The sequence below is a fragment of the Theropithecus gelada genome, chromosome 18, assembly GCF_003255815.1.
Source record: "Theropithecus gelada isolate Dixy chromosome 18, Tgel_1.0, whole genome shotgun sequence".
Classification (NCBI taxonomy): domain Eukaryota; kingdom Metazoa; phylum Chordata; class Mammalia; order Primates; family Cercopithecidae; genus Theropithecus; species Theropithecus gelada.
This window is the reverse complement of record NC_037686.1, coordinates 2,957,764-2,977,038: the sequence shown is the minus strand read 5'-3', so window position 1 is coordinate 2,977,038 and position 19,275 is coordinate 2,957,764. Positions and strand designations below refer to the sequence as shown.

Below are 19,275 nucleotides of genomic sequence, written 5' to 3'. Positions count from 1 at the left end.
GCCATTATTTTGATTTATTGCATTCTGAAGTACCCTGGGGGGAGGGCCTGAGAACGATCCGCTTTATCAGCAGTTCTAAAGCCTTATTACCTGAGATTTATATTCTGGGGGGAAAAATCAAGATTGGATTATCAATACGTATTTCACAGGAGATCTGGGTTTTGGCCCTGACAGAGGAACACGTACTAACCTGAAAAAGGCTACGTGAGATTAAAGAGAGAAACAGCTAAACACCAAATCCTGGTGAGAGAGACGTGGATTTAAAAGGCCAGCCACTCACTGTAGCGTGACAGCTCCCTCTGGGGTAGCCAGGAGCAGAGTGTGAGCCACTGGCGTGGAGCGTGGGCCAGGAGGGCCACCTCCCCAGGAGCCCGCAGCAGCCCAGGGAGGCCTCGAGAGCAGCTTTGCCTCAGCCACGGTCACTTCTCATCATCCCGCCCATAGTTAATCGTCTGTAAGGCCTGAGCTATGAGCATTGCCATCTCCCGGGTGCTGGCAGCAACCACTCTGCAAGCCATGAGGTCGAGGGGTCCACCTGGGGACAGAGACAGAGCCAGGCATCCGGGTTACCAGAGAGGGTTGAACACCATTGTATGATAACTTACCCCACATGCACACAGCACAGGAAATGGCACACGGAACCGTGCCCAAGCCCCAACACTCATATTAAACAGGTGGTCTAGGAGTGAATCCGGCAAAGAATAGAGGGATGGAGCCCCTCCCGCCCCACCCCGGTGTGAATACAGTCCAGGACTATATAGAACAGAGGGCAGCTCGGAAGCTGCCACTGCCTTAGAGATGGAGACCATAAAAGTCCTAAGAAATGCAAGTGATGGGCTAGACCCGAACAGGGGAGCTGCCCTTCTCAAACTTGACTATGCACAGGGGTCAGCCAGGGGCTCGTGAAACCAAGGCTCTGCCTCAGCAGGTCTGGGTGGGGCTGAGGCTACCTGCCCACAAGCTCCTGGGGGTGCACCGCTGCTGTGGGACCCACACCCTAAGAAGCTGAGGTAAGACGATAAAGCCCTGCATCTTCCTGAGGGATATGAAACAGGTCTGGCTGCATGGGCTGGAGATACATACAGTGTATCTCCAGCTTGCACATACATGAGCCTTCAGGTGCTCTAGTGGTAAAATCAGAGTGATGGGGGCTTTAAAATGTGGAATGGAGGCTGGGCATGGTGGTTCACACCTGTAATCCCAGCACTTTGGGAGGCCAAGGCGGGTGGATCACCTGAGGTCAGGAGTTCGAGACCAGCCTGACCAACATGGCAAAACCCCGTCTCTACTAAAAAAACAAAATTAGCTGGGTGTGGTGGTACACGCCTGTAGTCTCAGCTATTCAGGAGGCTGAGGCAGGAGAATCACTTGAACCCGGAAGGCGGAGGTTGCAGTGAGCTGAGATCACACCATTGCACTCCAGCCTGGGCGACAAGAGTGAAACTCTGTGTCAAAAAAAAAAAAAAAAGCCCAGGCACGGTGGCTCACACCTGTAATCCCAGCACTTTGGGAGGCCAAGACGGGCAGATCACAAGGTCAGGAGATCGAGATCATCCTGGCTAACAAGGTGAAACCCTGTCTCTACTAAAAATACAAAAAAAATAGCCGGGTGCGGTGGCGGGCGCCCATAGTCCCAGCTACTCAGGAGGCTGAGGCAGGAGAATGGCATGAACCCAGGAGGCGGAGCTTGCAGTGAGCCGAGATTGTGCCACTGCACTCCAGCCTGGGTGACAGAGCGAGACTCCATCTCAAAAAAAAAAAATTGTGGAATGAGGCCAGGCACGGTGGCTCACACCTGTAATCCCAGCACTTTGGGAGACCGAGGCAGGTGGATCATGAGGTCAGGAGATAAAGAGCATCCTGGCTGACACTGAAACCCTGTCTCTAATAAAAATACAAAAAATTAGCTAGGTGTGGTGGCACGCGCCTGTAGTTCCAGCTACCCGGGAGGCTGAGGCAGGAGAATCACTTGAAGCTGGGAGGCAGAGGTTGCAGTGAGCCAAGACCGTGCCATTGCACTCCAGCCCGGGCAACACAGTAAGACTTGTCTTTAAAAAAAAAAAAAAAGTGGAATGGGCCTGCCTAGTCCTGCTGCCAATGGCTGAGACATTTTCATTTTTATATCTTGCTGATATGTTCGTCAAGCCTTTCCAAAGGAGAAATAGGAAACAAGTAGAATTCAAATTACAAAAGATCTACCGTCCATGCCCAATAGATACAAGCGAGCTCCAGTGTTACTGCTAAAGCTCAGTGAGAATGGGATCTGTTGGATTCACCTGGCTTCTGATTGTTATTCCTGAATGAACATTAGATGCAAGGTCAGCCTGAAACTACATGGATGTAGCAGGCAGCACAGAGTTAGGGGCTCACATACACCCCCAGGTGCTCAGTCACTGGGCCTCAAGTGACCGTGAAGCAGAAGGAACAGCCATCTTCCAGAATCATTCTCCAAAACCCAACCGGACACTCATGCTCTGTGCTGGTGCTGACCCAATGCAAAGCTATGGGGCCTTGCAGAAGCAACTACCTCAGAAATTCAGGGAGCACAACACCTGCTCTGGTCAGCTCATTGGATTCTTGTGGGAGCCCTTAGAAAACTGTCATTGGGCGTGGTGGCTTAGGCCTGTAATCCCAGCACTTTGGGAGGCCAAGATGGGTGAATCGCTTGAGGTCAGGAGTTAGAGACTAGCCTGACCAACATGGTGAAACCCCACCTGTACTAAAACTACAAAAATTACCCAGGCCTGGTGGTGTGTGCCTGTAATCCCAGCTACTTGGGAGGCTAAGCTAGGAGAATCACTTGAACCCGGGAGGCAAAGGTTGCAGTGAGCCGAGATGGTGCCACTGCACTCAAGCCAGGGCAACAGAGCGAGACTCTGTCTCAAAAGAAAACTGTCAGTGGCGTGTAAATGGGAAGTGGCAGTGCTGCTGCCATGTGGTGAAGAAATCCTGATCCTATGGTGGCAAGGGATGGCAGGAAGGAGGCCAGGCTGGTGCAGGCCACTGCCATCGTGGCACCCTCACACGCTCTCAACAACAGAAACTGTGGCCGGGCATGGTGGCTTACGCCTGTAATCCCAGCACTTTGGGAGGTCAAGACCACAAAATCAGGAGTTTGAGACCAGCCTGGCCAACATGGTGAAACCCCGTTGTACTAAAAATACAAAAATTAGCCAGGCACAGTGGCACGCACCTGTAATCGCAGCTACTCGGGAGGCTGAGGCAGGAGAATTGCTTGAACCCGTGAGGTGGATGGTTGCAGTGAGCTGAGATCATACCACTGCACTCCATCCTGGGTGACAGCAAGACTCCGTCTCAAAAAAAAACAAACTCTGGGGAAAGTGGGAAATTCAGTTGGTGGGGACCTCAGGAAGTACCCCACCCACAGTGTCTCTCAGTCGTTTCTGTCGCTGCATTTCAGGGACAGGAGAGCTCACCCGAAGTGTCTATCACGATGCCGCCTGCTTCCCTGATGATGACTGTGGCAGCCGCCAGGTCCCAGCAGTGCAGACCGAACTGGTAATAGGCATCCGCGGCTCCCGAGGCCAGGTGGCAGAGTGCCAATGTGGAGCTTCCAATCACTCGGACCCTGGAGAGAGGGAGGGGAGGACAGATGCAGGCGGGAGTGGAGCCTTTTCTAGAAAGTGGTATGCAAGCTGACTTCAGCCAGGTACCCTGGCTGGGCACGTTCCCTAGTGAAAAATGAAGCACAGCACTTCCGCCAAAGCTCTGGAGGCCGAATGTAGGGCCCGGAGCCACCGACCAACAGGCCTCTGCCAGACGCAAATGCTCTGTGCAGTGACAGCTCCCAGCTGACCGAGCTACTGAGCAGCTGAGATGCAGCAACCAGGGAAGTGACTCCTCCTCTAATGAACGTGACATGAAGTGTCAGCGGCCTCATGTGGCTAGGGGTCACAGCACAGCCCTGCTGGGAAGGCAAGAGACAAAGAGGATTCCCTGGGCTTTGATAAACCTGTCTGACACCAGGCCCACTTGGGAAGGACTCTGAGTACTCGCACCATTCACTGGTTGAGCAGCATGAGGTCAGTTCCATGGATTCTGATCAGAAGGGACACAGGTGCCCAGCCATCTCCAGAGACCTGGCTCTAGGAGCATGTACTGCAGGCGGGCCCCTCACAGGGCTTCCCTGAGTCTGGTGTTCACGTGCCCCTCCTACTCCTTCCACGCCAGGCTTCCTCCTCAAATCCCAGGGGAGTTTTAGCAAGCCCGTGTTCCGTTCTTCCTCCTCTGGCTGCAGGGTGTTCCCCGAGCTGAACCTCCTACCCATGTGCCTTGGCGTGCAGCAGCCGCTCCATGTTACTCAGGAACAGTTTCAGGGTCGCAGGGTCACGCTTGGGGCCGATTTCGGTCAGAACCAAGGCCTTTGAGAGATCTGCAATAAAAAGCATTTCCTGTCACCAGAAAAAGCAAGTCTTGGTTCTAACTAAGGAGTGCAGACTTCCAATGTGAGCCTTTCTTTCTCAGAGTAGGGATCAGCTTTCAACTGGTTCTTGCTGACTGCTTTTCTGATAGCTATGTTGAAAACTAAGGATGGGCCGGGCACAGTGGATCATGCCTGTAATGCTAGCACTCTGGGAGGCTAGGGAACAAGGATCACCTGAGGCCATGAGTTCCAGACCAGCCTGGGCAAGATGGTGAGACTCCATCTCTACAAAAACAAATTAAAAGTAGCCAAGCATGGTGGCACAGGCCTGTAGCTGCAGCTACTCAAGAGGCTGAGGTGGGAGGATTGGTTGAGCCCAGGGGTTCAAGGCTGCTGTGAGCCATGACTGTGCCACCACATTCCAGCCTGGGGGACAGAGCAAGGCCCCTGTTTCTTAAAAAAAAAAAAAAAAAAATCACCATCATTCAATCAAAAAGAAAAACAAAATGACTCCAAACTGAGAACACTCCATGTTAGGAGGGAAACAATGCCTCAGTAATCGCTTAACTGCTCTATTTCCATTAACAAATATGGAAATACCATTTTCTTGGAGAAAGCAACTTTTAAATAATGCTGCTTTGGAAAGGGAAGCTGCAGGAGTGAGCCCTCTGGACGCAGCGGGGTGCTGACGCCTGGAATTCACGGCCTGCTGTTTATGTAACAGCAGGCGAGGCTGCCAGGGCCGGCAAGCCTGGCTCAGGGCAGGACGTGACCGGGATTCTGCTCCTGTCCCTGACTCACTGCTGGGGATCAGAGCAGTTTGTCCTTGTGCCACACGCCCAAACACAGCCAAACTTCAGTCATGTCCTGTCAGGCCTCACTGCTTGAGTAGGACGTTGCCAAACCAGGTGTGCTCCATGACAAAACAAAGCCACTCCCAAAGTCGGGGGCGGGGAGGGGGGGAACAACTTCTATCCCATTACTTCACTCTGGACCCAGTTCTGTGTCACCACTTTCAAACTCTCCGCTCACCCAGGAAATCTCTCAGCCAGGATCCAGGTCCAAGTGCCCCTTTTCTTCCATGGAAATTCTCATTTTACACCTTAAAGCACTTTCTGCAAAACACGTGGCTCCACACCAGAGCAGCCTGCCTGCCCTCAGGAGGTCCAGATCATTCACTGTCGGCCATGCCAAGCACTGAAGCTGAGCCATGAGGCACTCCTGGCCTGGGACTGGGCAACAGGCCCTCCACAGATACCACCTGAGCCCTGCAGCTGCCACCCACCGCTGGGACAAAAGGCGGCTACTCCAGATGCTCCCTAATCCACACAGGATATGCAGACAGGCTCCAGCAACCCTTCCATTCCGTACCCTCCAAACCTTACCCTCACCTGGCCACAAACAGATGGTATTTTTTCTGGGGGTAGTGGGGGGCAAAGGCTTCTATTAAAAAGACATCAGCAGACCCAGGCTGAGTGAGCACTCTATAAACAGTTACTGAATGAATGAGTGCTTTCCCGCAAACAGCAGCACTCAAGAAGGTAGGATTAGAGTCTCAGTTTTGATTTGGTTCATTAAATTACTAGTATTTTAATTTATGGGAGAAATGTTTGAGGCAGAATTTTGTTGGCTAATCTAAGAATCTAAATACTATATACAATACTGATTTTGGGGGTAAACTAATTCTGAATTACACATATTTTAGTTAGAAATGCTCTTTTGGCTGGGCGCGGTGGCTCACACCTGTAATCGTAGCATTTTGGGAGGCTAAGGTGGGCAGATCACCTGAGGCTGGGAGTTAAAGACCAGCCTGACCAACATGGAGAAATCCTGTCTCTACTAAAAATGCAAAATTAGCCAGGCGTGGTGGTGCATGCCTGTAATCCAAGCTACTCAGGAGGCTGAGGAAGGAGAATTGCTTGAACCCAGGAGGCAGAGGTTGCGGTGAGCCGAGATCACACCACTGCACTCCAGCCTGGGCAACAAGAGCAAAACTCCGTCTCAAAAAAAAAATAATAATAATAATGCTCTTTTGAAATATAATAATATGGTAATCTGGGGAACGTCTGTTAAAAAATAGAAACTGGACTCACAAGAAGAGATACAGATGGCAAATAAACATATAAAAAGACGCTCCACATCATATATCCTCAGGGAAACGCAGATTAACAACCAGACAAAGCCAGAAACAAGGCTTCCGCCTGTAATCCCAGCACTTTGGGAGGCTGAGGCAGGAGGATCAGGAGTTTGAGACCAGCCTGGCCAACATGGTGAAACCCTGTCTCTATTAAAAATACAAAAATTAGCCGCGTGTGGTGGCGCAGGCCTGTAATCCCAGCTAGTCAAGAGGCGGAGGCAGGAGAATCGCTGGAACCTGGGAGACAGAGGTTGCAGTGAGCCAAGATCACGCCACTGCACTTTAGCCTGGGTGACGGAGTGAGACTCCATCTCAAAAAAACAATAACGAGACACCTCTACACATCTGTTAGAATGGACAAACAACACTGACTACAGCAAGTGCTGACCAGGATGTGGAGCAACAGGAACTCTCATGCATGGCTGGTGGAAATGCAAAATGGTGCATCTGCTGTGGAGGACAGCTTGGCAGTTTCCTACAAATCTAAATGTACTCTCACCGTACCGTCCAGCAATCATGCCCCTTGGTGTGCACCGAAGGAGCTGAAAACTTGTTTTCACATAAAAACTTTCACACCAGTGTTTAGAGCAGGTTCATTCTAACTGCCAACACTTAGAAGCAACCAAGATGTCCTTTAGTAGGTGAATAAATAAACTGTGGTACATCCAGACAATGGAATACTATCCAGCACTTAAAGGAAATGAGCTATCAAGGCATGAGAAGATACAGATGAACCTTAAATGCATGTTGCTGGGTGAAAGAAGCCAATTTGAAAAGCTACACACCGTATGATTCCAACTCCATGATATTCTGGAAAAGGCAAAACTATGGAGACAGCAAAAAGATCAGTGGTTGGCCGGGCGCGGTGGCTCACGCCTGTAATCCCAGCACTTTGGGAGGCCGAGGCGGGCGGATCACGAGGTCAGGAGATCCCAGACCATCCTGGCTAACACAGTGAAACCCCGTCTCCAGTAAAAATACAAAAAAAATTAGCCAGGCGGCGCAGTGGCGGCGCCTGTAGTCCCAGCGAGAGGCTGAGGCCGGAGAATGGCGTGAACCCGCAAGGCGGAGCTTGCAGTGAGTGGAGATCGTGCCACTGCACTCCAGCCTGGGCGACAGTGCTAGACTCCGTCTCAAAATACACAAAAACAAAAACAAACAAAAAAAAGCTCAGTGGTTGCCAGGGGCTCGGGGGAGGGAAGAATAGGCGGAGCATGGAGGGTTTTTTAGGGCAGTGAAACTATTCTATATGATCCTGTAATAGTGGATGCATTACAACACCAACAGTAAAGCCTAATGAAAACTATGAACTCTGGGTGTTAATAATGTGTCTCATTTTAACAAATGCACCATTCTGTAGGCGATGCTGATGGATGGGGAGGCTGAACGTGTGTGGGGATAGGAGGTGTATGGGAACTCCGTCTCTCTGCACCTTCTGCTCAATTTTGCTGTGAACCTAAAACCGTTACTCTAAAAAACAAAGTGAAAGAAAGAAAGAGGGAGGAAGGGCAGGGATGGAGGAGGGAAGGGAGGAAAAGGAAAGAAGGGAAGGAGAAAAGGAAAGACGGGAAGGAGAAAAGAAAAAAATGGGATGGCTTGCATGTTACTTTGGCCAGGAAAATCAAGGAAGGATGAATTGTCCTAGAGGAGGCCGTAGGGGACAAGAAAGTGAAGTGGCAGTGACATCTTGTCTAATCCCACCTTATTTCTAATTTACTCATCTAACAATTTCAAGTCTTATACACGTGTATAGAGTGCTTTTTTTTTTTTTTTTTTTTTCTGAGACGGAGTCTTGCTCTGTCACTCAGCCTGGAGTGCAAAGGCACAATCTCGGCTCACTGCAACCTCTGCCTCCCGGGTTCAAGCAATTCTGTTGTCTTAGCCTCCCAAGTAGCTGGGATTACAGGTGCACGCCACCACTCCCAGCTAATTTTTGCATTTTTAGTAGACAGGGTTTCACCGTATTGGTCAGGCTGGTCTCAAACTCCTGATCTCAGGTGATCAGCCCGTCTCGCACAGTACTTTTTAAAAATGGTTTTATAGCTTATTCTTTTGCTTGCTCTTTCAATATAAAAAGTCTCATATACATCTTTTTTTTTTTTTTTTTTTTTGAGACGGAGTCTCGCTGTGTCACCCAGGCTGGAGTGCAGTGGCGCGATCTCGGCTCACTGCAAGCTCCGCCTCCCGGGTTTATGCCATTCTCCTGCCTCAGCCTCCGAGTAGCTGGGACTACAGGCGCCCGCCACCACGCCCGGCTAGTTTTTTGTATTTTTAGTAGAGACGGGGTTTCACCATGTTAGCCAGGATGGTCTCGATCTCCTGACCTCGTGATCCACCCGCCTCGGCCTCCCAAAGTGCTGGGATTACAGGGTTGAGCCACCGCGCCCGGCCTCATATACATCTTTTGCCATCAGTACCTTACTCTTAACAGCTGCACTCTATTCCATCCAGTGCAGCGACTGCAATTCATGTCACCATTCCCCTGAAGATGAACATTTTTCCTTTTTTTTATAAACAATGCTTCATAAACATCTTTTCTGTGGAGGTTTATATAGTCATACTGATTTTTTTCAAGATAGATTAGCACAAGTGGGATTTCTGAATCAAAGGGTGTGCATATTTTAGGTTTTGATATTTTCCAAATTGCCCTCTGGGAAAGCTGAATCAATTGTACATACGCCCCCTCAACCCCACTGGGCTATGAGGAGTCCTGTACTATTTCCAAGTCCCTCACAGGCAGGCTCACCGTGGAGGCACACTCTAAGAGGGATTTTCTCGGAGCGGTAAAATCCAGACAGTGAAATCCTAACACACAGGGCGCTTCCTGGCACCAGGGTTAATGACCCCGGGAAGAGATGAAGGAGGACAATGACGATTTCTCCCCAGGAACTAGGAAGCTGGGCAGTCCATTTCCCCTGGGAGAGAAGCACCCACTCGTAAACGCCTCACCCAGTCTCCCCACACCTGAGGGCAGAGATGAGCACAGGGCGGGTGGGTGGAGGAAAGTCCGCCGGTGCCAGCCTAGACAGGCAGGTACTCCCGATGCCAGGGCTGGTGTAGGAAGCGCAGGGATCTTCCAACCAAGTGCCCTGGGGCATTTCACAAAGGGAAGTTAATTTGTGTGCAGGAAACAGCAATTTTTCACTTGTTGACAGTGACTCGGTCTTCACTCTTCCCGACAGGCCTTTGCGAGCACTTGCCAGCCTACGTGCCACTGTCCCTGTCCAACCGATCAGAAACCCAAGCAGGGAGAAGCGACAGGAGCTGCTCAGGCCATGGAGCCATTCCGTGGTGGGGCCCCGACTTGCACCCAAGCTTGTCTGGTGATTGTGTGAAGGCGGCGGTTTCTTCCATAGTTCTCCAGTTTGTGAAAAGCTTGCTCTGAATCCAGCACCTTCCTCTTCTCGCCGCCCTGAATTAATTCCTTCTCATTCTTGCCAACATAGGTTTTCCCAAATGAAATCAAGAACAGAGTATAGGCTGGGTGCAGTGGCTCATGCCTGTAATCCCAGCACTTTAGGAAGCCAAAGTGGGTAGATCATTTGAGACCAGGAGTTCGAGACGAGCCTGGCCAATATAGGGAAACCCCATCACTACTAAAAATACAAAAAAAAAAAAAAAATTAGCCAGGCGTGGTGGCACATGTTTGTAATCCCAGCTACTGGAAAGGCTAAAGCACAAGAATTGCTTGAACCTGGGAGGCAGAGGTTGCAGTGAGGCAAGATCGTGCCACTGCACTCCAGCCTGGGCAACTGAGCCTGGCCGTCTCAAGAAAAAAAAGAACAGAGTATATAACAGAGCATAAAGGGGTCTGAATGTTGCCACCTAAAGGCAAAATGCTTTCTACTGTTTTATTTTGCTCCAGATAAGGGGGAAAAAAGCTTAGGACAACCCCTACTTAATATTGTCTTATGATTATTTCTGACAAGTTATCCATAATTACTATGATTTCTGCATTTTATTGCCTTTTGTCCTATATTTACCGTATCTTAGGTTTTAAACACACACACACATATATATGTGTGTGTGTACATATATATATATATATATATATTTTTTTTTTTTTTTTTTTTTTAAGATGGAGCCTCGTTCTGTTGCCAGGCTGGAATGCAGTGGTGCAATCTCAGCTCACTGCAACCTCCACCTCCCAGGTTCAAGCAATTCTCCTGCCTCAGCCTCCGAAATAGCTGGGATGACAGGCATACAGCTAATTTTTTTTTGTATTTTTAATAGAGATGGGGTTTCTCCATGTGGGTCAGGCTGGTCTCAAACTCCTGACCTCAAGTGATCAACCCACCTCAGCCTCCCAAAGTGCTGGGATTACAGGTGTGAGCCACCACACCTGGCCTAATATATATCTTTTTAATTTCAAATATTCTGTGATTTCATGGGAAGCAGGGAACAGGGAATTCTTGCTTAATAGGTAGAGCTCTTGTTTGTAGGAACAAACATTTTGGAGATATATAGTGCTGATGATTGTACAACATTGTGACTATAATTAATGTCATTGAATGGTATGCTAAAGAGTAATTAGAATGGAAAACCATATTTACATACATTTTACTACAATAAAAATATCTCAAAGATTTTGAAATAGGGCATCTCTGTATATTCTTTCAATAAACAGATTTTAGGATGAAAATGAGTATAGCCTGTGACTTCCAGCAGTTTGGAAACCCTTGCCCTGGCTGAGCAGTGCTAAGAGTATGCTGTCTTAGGAGAAACTTGACAACTCAAATGATGAGAGAAGTCATTTGTGTACACTGAAATACGTACTCATGAGCTGGGCATGGTGGCTCATCCCTGTAATCCCAGCACTTTGCAAGGCTGAGGTGTGCCGATCGCTTTGAGGTCAGGACTTCAAGACCAGCCTGGGCAACGTGGCGAAGCCCCATCTCTACCAAACATACAAAAGTTAGCCAGGCATGACTGTGTATGCCTGTAGTTCCAGCTACTCGGGAGGTTGGGTTTGGAGAATCACTTGAGCCCAGGAAGCAGAACGTGCAGCGAGCCGAGATCAGCCACTGCACTCCAGCCTGGGTGAGGGAGCGAAACCCTGTCTCAAAAAAAAAAAAAGAAATATGTCGTCACGGAGTAAGAGGCAGCTGTGCTTTAAAGCCCATAAAACATGCCTGTGGGCACAAGCTGGTTTTGTTGGATATATAACTTCTGTGACTACACTTTCATCAGTGTGTTGTTTTGGAGGTTTTTTTGGAGACAGGGTCTTGCTCTGTTTCCCAGGCTAGAGTGCAGTGGCGCAATCATAGCCTCTGTTACCTTGAACTCCCACGTCAGCCCTCTGAGTAGCTGGAACTACAGGCATGCACCACCACAACCAGCTAATTTTTAAATTTTTTGTACAGATAGGGGTCTTGCTACGTGGCCCAGGCTGGTCTCAAACTTCTGGTCTCAAGTGAACCTCCTGCCTCAGCTTCCCAAAGGGCTGGGATTACAGGTGTAAGCCACCACGCCCGGCCTACCAGTGCATGTATCTGTAGATACATCCTGATTCTTCCAGATGTACAGACCATTAAGAGCTACTCCTATGAAAATAAAATTTAACTCCACTTAACTTAAAAATACATGTGCTAGACAGAACAATCCTGCCAGGGGCTCGGGAGAAGTGCGTGGAAGCAGCTGCTTCCTGCCTGCAGGGTTCACTGTGGATGAGGGAGACGTTCGGGAACGCAGTGGACGGTGCTTGCACAGCACTGTGAAGGCGCTGAATGCCACTGACTTGTTCACCTTACAATGGCTAATTTGAGGTTGTTTTTGATCTCAATAAATTATTTTTTAACCAAGTAATTTTAATGGAAAATGTACTGTTTCAAATCCTGAAGACAGAATTGGAAACCTATATAATGGGCCATGGTTTTTAAACCTCTCCAAATTCCCTCTGATACAAACAGAGCAACTCGGAGAATAAAAAACCCAACTACAGACATTGTCTACCAAAAACAAACATACCCATGAGGTCTGTCCACACCCCCCACACAAGCGGATGGGGCAACCCTGAAGCAGCTACAGGCACACGGGGCACCAGAACCTGTGCGGGAAGAAGAGGCAAGCACTGGAGGACGGGAGGACCTCACAGGCCACCCCAGCAGCCCCTCACAGGATAACCACAAAGGAGGAAAAAAGAGCCAAAAATCTAAAGATGAGGCCAATTTTTTGTTTGTTTGTTTGTTTTAGACAGATATTGCTCTGTCACCAGGCTGGAGTACAGTGGTGCGATCTCGGCTCATTACAACCTCTGCCTCTGGGGTTCAAGAGCTCCTCCTGCCTCAGCCTCCCGAATACCTGGGACCTCAGGTGCACACCACCATACTCAGCTAATTTTTTGTATTTTTAGTGGAGACGGGGTTTCACCATGTTGGCCAGGATGGTTTCGATCTCTTGACCTTGTGATCCACCCACCTCAGCCTCCCAAAGTGCTGGGATTACAGGCGTGATCCACCGTGCCTCACCTAACAAGGCCAATATTTTAATACTTCACAAAAACAATGAAGAGGGAGCTGTAGAACCATGAAACTGCAAATGCTGTCTGGAGCCCCCAGCTCCGCCCTCCAAGCCCGCAAAGCCCAGGAATCCAATGTCAAGTCACAGTAGGTAACTAAAAAGAAGTATGGTTGAATCCCACACACAATTATCCTAAGAAAAAAAGAGTGAAGGGCCGGGCGCGGTGGCTCAAGCCTGTAATCCCAGCACTTTGGGAGGCCGAGACGGGTGGATCACAAGGTCAGGAGATCGAGACCATCCTGGCTAACACAGTGAAACCCCGTCTCTACTAAAAAATACAAAAAACTAGCCGGGCGAGGTGGCGGGCGCCTGTAATCCCAGCTATTACTTGGAGGCTGAGGCAGGAGAATAGCGTAAACCCGGGAGGCGGAGCTTGCAGTGAGCTGAGATCTGGCCACTGCACTCCAGCCTGGGCGACAGAGCGAGACTCCGTCTCAAAAAAAAAAAAAAAAAAGAAAAAAAAAGAAAAAAAGAGTGAGGAGCAGAGTAACATGTATAAGCCAATAAAATAATTTTGCCAAAAAAAATCTAACCACAAAATAGGAGTAATAAAGAATATCAGGAAAAAAGAGCATAATCCAAATCACAGGTCACAGAACTTAGGAAAAATTACATAAAGGAAATATTTCAGAAAAGAAGACAAACTAAAAGCAACACAATGAATAAACACAAGACATTATGCTTTGAAGGAAACTGAGGGTGAAAAAGAGGAAACTTTTTTAAATAATTGGTGGAAAAGATAAAAAGAATGCAAGAGGAAATGATAGTGAGGGCCTAACATACATTCAAGTCCCAGAAGACAAAAAACAAAGCAACACAATTTGGATATTTCCAAATTAAATATTATTAAAATACTAAATATTAAATTAATATTAAAAATATTTAAAAATATATTAAAAACTGTAATTCAAGAAAACTCTTCTACTCTTCTAAAAAAAAACTCTTCTAAAAAAAAAAAAAAAGGCGGCAGTATCAGGATCTGAAATCAGGTCTGCATGGTGCCAAGAGACCGTGCTGCTGAAAAGCATGCACTCTCGTCTCCTGAAGTCCATCTGCCCATAGGAAAGAAAACCACCATGGCAGAAAACACGTGGAACCGCCTGTCCTGAATGGGCCAGTTTAGGTTTTCACGGATGCTTTTTGGCCTTTTTCCCATATGGATGAATCTGGTGACATTTGACTGCATTGTGAGACAGGTACTGTAGGGAACAGAAGAGTGCCAGACAAATGAGCGAAGCCTCAGACCGGCAGCAGCTATCTGCTTTATCCATCAGAATTTTTCTAAAGTCACAAATGAGCTTCAGCACTTCATGTTTCCTTCATTCTACGAAATTACCAGGCCCACTGGGGGTCACACAAAGGGGCCCCGGACAAATCCTTGCCCTAGTGGAGTTGGTGGTTGAGCTAGCGGCCTGCAGGCTGGGAGGACGCAGAGCTGCAGCCTGACTGAGCTACACAGGCGGGCGGCCAGGACGCCAAGAGCGTGTTAATAAGAGTTCGGTGTTATAATCCAGTGAAATATAGAGCAAAGTTCACCCGAGCATGCTTCATAGCATGCTTCCTCACCACCGGTTACACAATGAGGCTGGAGTGGGCACCTCCTGGCACACACAGCTGTAATTAAAGCTACTTTTTTCACTGCCAAACAAAACACTTCTGGAGAGGGAAGTTGAGGCGGAGCCAGAGGCCACTCCAAGACCTCTCTGGGTTCAGAAGCTAACTGGTGAGTCCAGCTGCTGTCTTCCCCTCAGAGGCCCCCATGACTTCTCCCTTCTCCTGCTCTGGGCTCTCCTGCAGCCGCCTCCTCTCCTTTGCACAATCTTGCCCATCCTGTCCCTCACGCAGTGGCAGGACCTCTTCTGATACTTTATCCATCCTGCTCCACCACGTTCCTGGCTGCACGGGCTCACAGCAGCAGAGTTGGGCCGTGGCCATAGTTCCTCTCACTGCCTCAGAGGCCATCTGGGCACACAGGCACAAGCCAGGGAGGAAAGAAGTAGGAATAAATACAGACAATGAAGAAAGGCTGCCAGGAAAGGAATTTTTAAGAGAGGCTGGGGGCCGGGCGCGGTGGCTCAAGCCTGTAATCCCAGCACTTTGGGAGGCCGAGATGGGCGGATCACGAGGTCAGGAGATCGAGACCATCCTGGCGAACACAGTGAAACCCCGTCTCTACTAAGAAATACAAAAAATAGCCGGGCGAGATGGCGGGCGCCTGTAGTCCCAGCTACTCGGGAGGCTGAGGCCGGAGAATGGCATGAACCCGGGAGGCGGAGCTTGCAGTGAGCTGAGATCCGGCCACTGCACTCCAGCCTGGGCTACAGAGCGAGACTCCGTCTCAAAAAAAAAAAAAAAAAAAAAAAAAAGAGAGGCTGGAAATGGGTCAAGAGGGGAGGCACAAGGAGGCTGATGGGAGAGCAGAAGAAAGAGTGTTGGGAGAGCAGAAGAAAGAGTGTAACTGGCAGGGAAAGAGACGGGGCGCCCTGCATGATGTCCACGCCAGAAATGTACAAGGCAGAAACAAGCAACAGTGCACTTCCGCCTTTTCAAACCCAAACTTGGAGGTATTATGGAGCTTGTAAAATCTCCCATGCAGCTGCTGCTAGTCTGCGGCTTCTCTCATTTGTCTGGCACTCTTCTGTTCCCTGCAGTGCCTGTCTCACAATGCAGTCAAATATCACCAGATTGGCCGGGCGCAGCGGCTCACACCTGTAATCCCAGCACTTTGGGAGGCCGAGGCAGGCAGATCACGAGGTCAGGAGATCGAAACCATCCTGGCTAACACGGTGAAACTCCGTCTCTACTAAAAATACAAAAAACGAGCCGGGCATGGTGGCGGGCACCTGTAGTCCCAGTTACTCGGGAGGCTGAGGCAGAAGAATGGCGTGAACTCAGGAGGCGGAGCTTGCAGTGAGCCGAGATGGCACCACTACACCCCAGCCTGGGCGACAGTGTGAGGCTCCATCTCAAAAAAAAAAAAAAAATTTTTCACCAGATTGATCCATGTGGGAGAAAGGCCAAAAAGAATCAGTGAAAACCTAAACTGGCCCATTCAGGACAGGCAGTATGCAGGGAACGGGAGCCCCCCTCTCAGAGCCACTGGATGACCCTGAAATTCTGGGCTAAGGAAATCAGGGCAGGCCGTAACTGCAGAGTGGAGCTAAGGTGCCTCTTTACATGATTCATTCCTGAGGATGGTTCTTCTCGCAGAAGCTGAAGCCAGTTACTGTTGTGCACACTCAGGGACCACAGACTGCACCTGGGCAGCAGGGCCTGGGCAAAATCGGGACCACCAAGGTATGCCAGGGCGCTCTGAGGGGAACAAGCGTGCTCTGACTGCACCTGGCCTAAGGCTGCTCACCCAATCCCACTACGACCAAATCTTGACTGCGACTGGAGTGCTTTTAGCCTGAAAGATGAGGGATGTGAGTGCAAAGCAGAATGAGGCTATTTAAAGCTCCGGCCACGTGAGCAAAAACACTAAGATACAGAACTGGCTCCATTTCCAGTTCATCAGGGACACGACGTCCCTAAACAGAGACGACACCATCAGCAAGGGACCTCCACCCCCATCCCACACCATGGTGGCTTTGGCATTCTCCTTTCACACTTTTCTTTCAGAAATAACCTGAGACAAGCCTCGTGAAGCCCACCTGTCTCCCCGGAGACCCGGAGCCGCTGGCCGTTGCAGAAGGCACCCCCGCCCCGCCGGCCCGTGTACAGCCGCTCCTCCGTGCAGTGGTAAATCACTCCGAATTCCAGCTGTGGACGGCAGAGGCAGGACAGAAAACGAAGACGGTTCACTCATTTGATGTGGAAAAAAACGTCATTCAAAGATGAAGGCTGCCCTAGGTGTTAGGATAACATATGACACTGTGACAGAAATTACCTCTCCAAAAGCAACTGAGAAAAAGCAGTGCCTGCATTTAAAATGAGACCTGGACATAAAAGCAAGCTTGCTTTTGCTAAACAACTACACTTTAAAACATATTCGGACTAATAAAGCTTTAAAAACTAACATCAAAACGAGCATTAGTAACCAGAAGTTACTGAAAAAGATTAATTTTTTAGAAAGGCCCCTTTTGTTGCTGGAAAAAAAGGTTACTTGTGACTCTAACCAAACCCCATAAGAAATCCTCAGCACTGCTGATGGGTGAGGAGAGAATGCATCTGTAAAGCCAGCAGGATCTCAGAAGCCCAAGGACAGCCCCAGCGAGGAAGAGGTGACGCTGCAGACTGGGGACTGGTCCGTGAGCAGGCAGTGCACTGAACAGCGGCCCCAATGCCCCACATCGGGGGACAACTCGTCAGACCACAGCCTCCCAGGATGAAGCAGCAAAAGGAAGGTCAGCGTGGAAAAGGACGGGGGCCCACGGCCACACGCTTCTGTGACCTTTCCTCTACCGACTTTTCACCACTCAGGGTGAACAAGGGCCAGTGTGCTTGTTTAGCAAGGTAGCCAAGTTTTCACCTCTTTGGAAAATTTTAAAAAACACCCCGGCCAAATGCCTTAGGAAAGCCTTGGCCGGCCCTGGGGTGAGCACAGCCACCCTGGAGTGGACACCCCAAGCTACAGAGAAAGGGTTTATTTCTGGGGGTTGGGGGTGTCATTCAGTCCACGCTACTCAGAGCCTGCAGGTGTCTGGCAGCATTTCGTCATCCTTCCCTGTCCAGTACCCTGGCTTTAAAGGAATCCTCACGACCAGGTCAGTCCTAGAATTCAGCTGCTTCCTGAGGCCTGTGAAGGGCTCCCAGACTGCAGAGGAATGTCCCAGCCCCAGCCCACCACCATAAGCCAGGAGTTCCCGTATTCAGTCTAGGAACATAGGACAGACCCTAGCCGACCCAGAGAAGGGCGGAGGACCTAGCCAGCCATTCCAGCAGCCCCTTCGCACAGTCACAGAGCCTCAATCAACCCCTGAAGTACTGCTCAGCCTCCCGCCCACGCTGGGCACCACGATACGATTTAACAGAGAAGTCAATCATCGCATCCTGAGACAAATTACAGTATTACGATTGTTATCTTCAGCTTAAGTACTTTGAGATACTTTAGTACTTAACTTTAAATACTTCAACTTAAGTACTTCTCTCAGCTCCCCTGCCAGGGAGTCTGCGCTGAGACTAAGGTGAAGCTGCACAAATGCTGCTCTGAAGCAGGGCTGCTTTGGGAAACACAGAGCACTCAGTCCTATTTAAATAAAACTGTTTCAATTACATAGAAAGTAAGGCTCTTCTCAGTGCTGCTGCTTGAATTACTTAATAAGGCTAAAACCTCAGCCCCACGCCTTCCATGCAGGTCCCACAACACTGTGTAGTTCAGAAGGCCTATGGGAACCATGAGAGAGTCACGTTCTCATGCTAATAACCAGAGGAAGATAAGAAAGAATTATTAGATATTGGGATTGAGGATGTTCTCCAAAAATAAGTGCTCCTTTTAGTTTGTGAGATCACACGCTCTAGGGGTCAGCTGGAGATGCACTTGGACCGCTCACTTAGGACTTCCGCTTCCACAGCAGTGTCACAAATAGACCCGGGTAACACGGGGCCAGCCCTCCACAGGGGACAAGGGCCAGCCACAGAGCCCCACCCTGCACACCCCAAAGCCAGTCTGGACTTGTTTATTTTCTCGGATTTGAAACCCACAGGCTTGGATTTGCCAGTCATGATTAAGGCACAGGGCACACAGCAAACCAGGCGCACAGAGGCTGAAGCCAGAAAGGAAGGATGGCCAGAGGGAGCCCAGGGAGAGGCCCCGGACCCAGGCCACACCCGCACCTCTTGTCGAACGGCAAATCCAATGCTAACCGCCACAGTCGGGAATCTGCAAAGGAAAACAGAAGGGTTTATTCTCTGGAACAAGAGCGCAGCTCTCGGGAACCTGTGTGCCGTGCCGTCCCCACAGGCTCTGAAGGACCTTCCTACGCTCTGGGGGGGTTGGTTGTTAAAAACTACTTCCCACAGTTCCACTAACTGCTTCCAAGACAAACAGAATAAACTGACCATGTTGTAAGACAGTTAACCTTGAAAGCAAACAGCACTGTGAAAGTCACATAAGACTGACGTAACTCAACACCCTCTGATGCCCAACTAGAAAGGATCTCAATCATCCGTTTTCTGGTTCTCCGGACCTAAAGGGACAGCAGAGCCCTCCCCAAAGGCCAGATCCGGTCCCAGGTGGGGTGCCAGACAGGTGGTCCCGGAAGGCACCACAGCCTCCCCACGGGGGCCAGTTCTG

General features: G+C 49.5%; 1 protein-coding gene across 1 annotated transcript in view; it reads right to left on the bottom strand.

The window, feature by feature from the left end:
- The window catches only part of IMPA2 (inositol monophosphatase 2), a 51,018-nt gene continuing 31,743 nt past the window's right edge, over positions 1-19,275 (bottom strand). The window contains exons 4-8 of the mRNA XM_025365050.1: positions 18,816-18,861; positions 16,694-16,802; positions 4,285-4,393; positions 3,438-3,589; positions 1-535 (exon numbers count right to left, since the gene is read on the bottom strand). Of these exons, the coding sequence (XP_025220835.1) occupies positions 420-535; positions 3,438-3,589; positions 4,285-4,393; positions 16,694-16,802; positions 18,816-18,861 (532 nt within the window). The 3' untranslated portion in view covers positions 1-419. The remainder of the gene's footprint in view (positions 536-3,437; positions 3,590-4,284; positions 4,394-16,693; positions 16,803-18,815; positions 18,862-19,275) is intronic.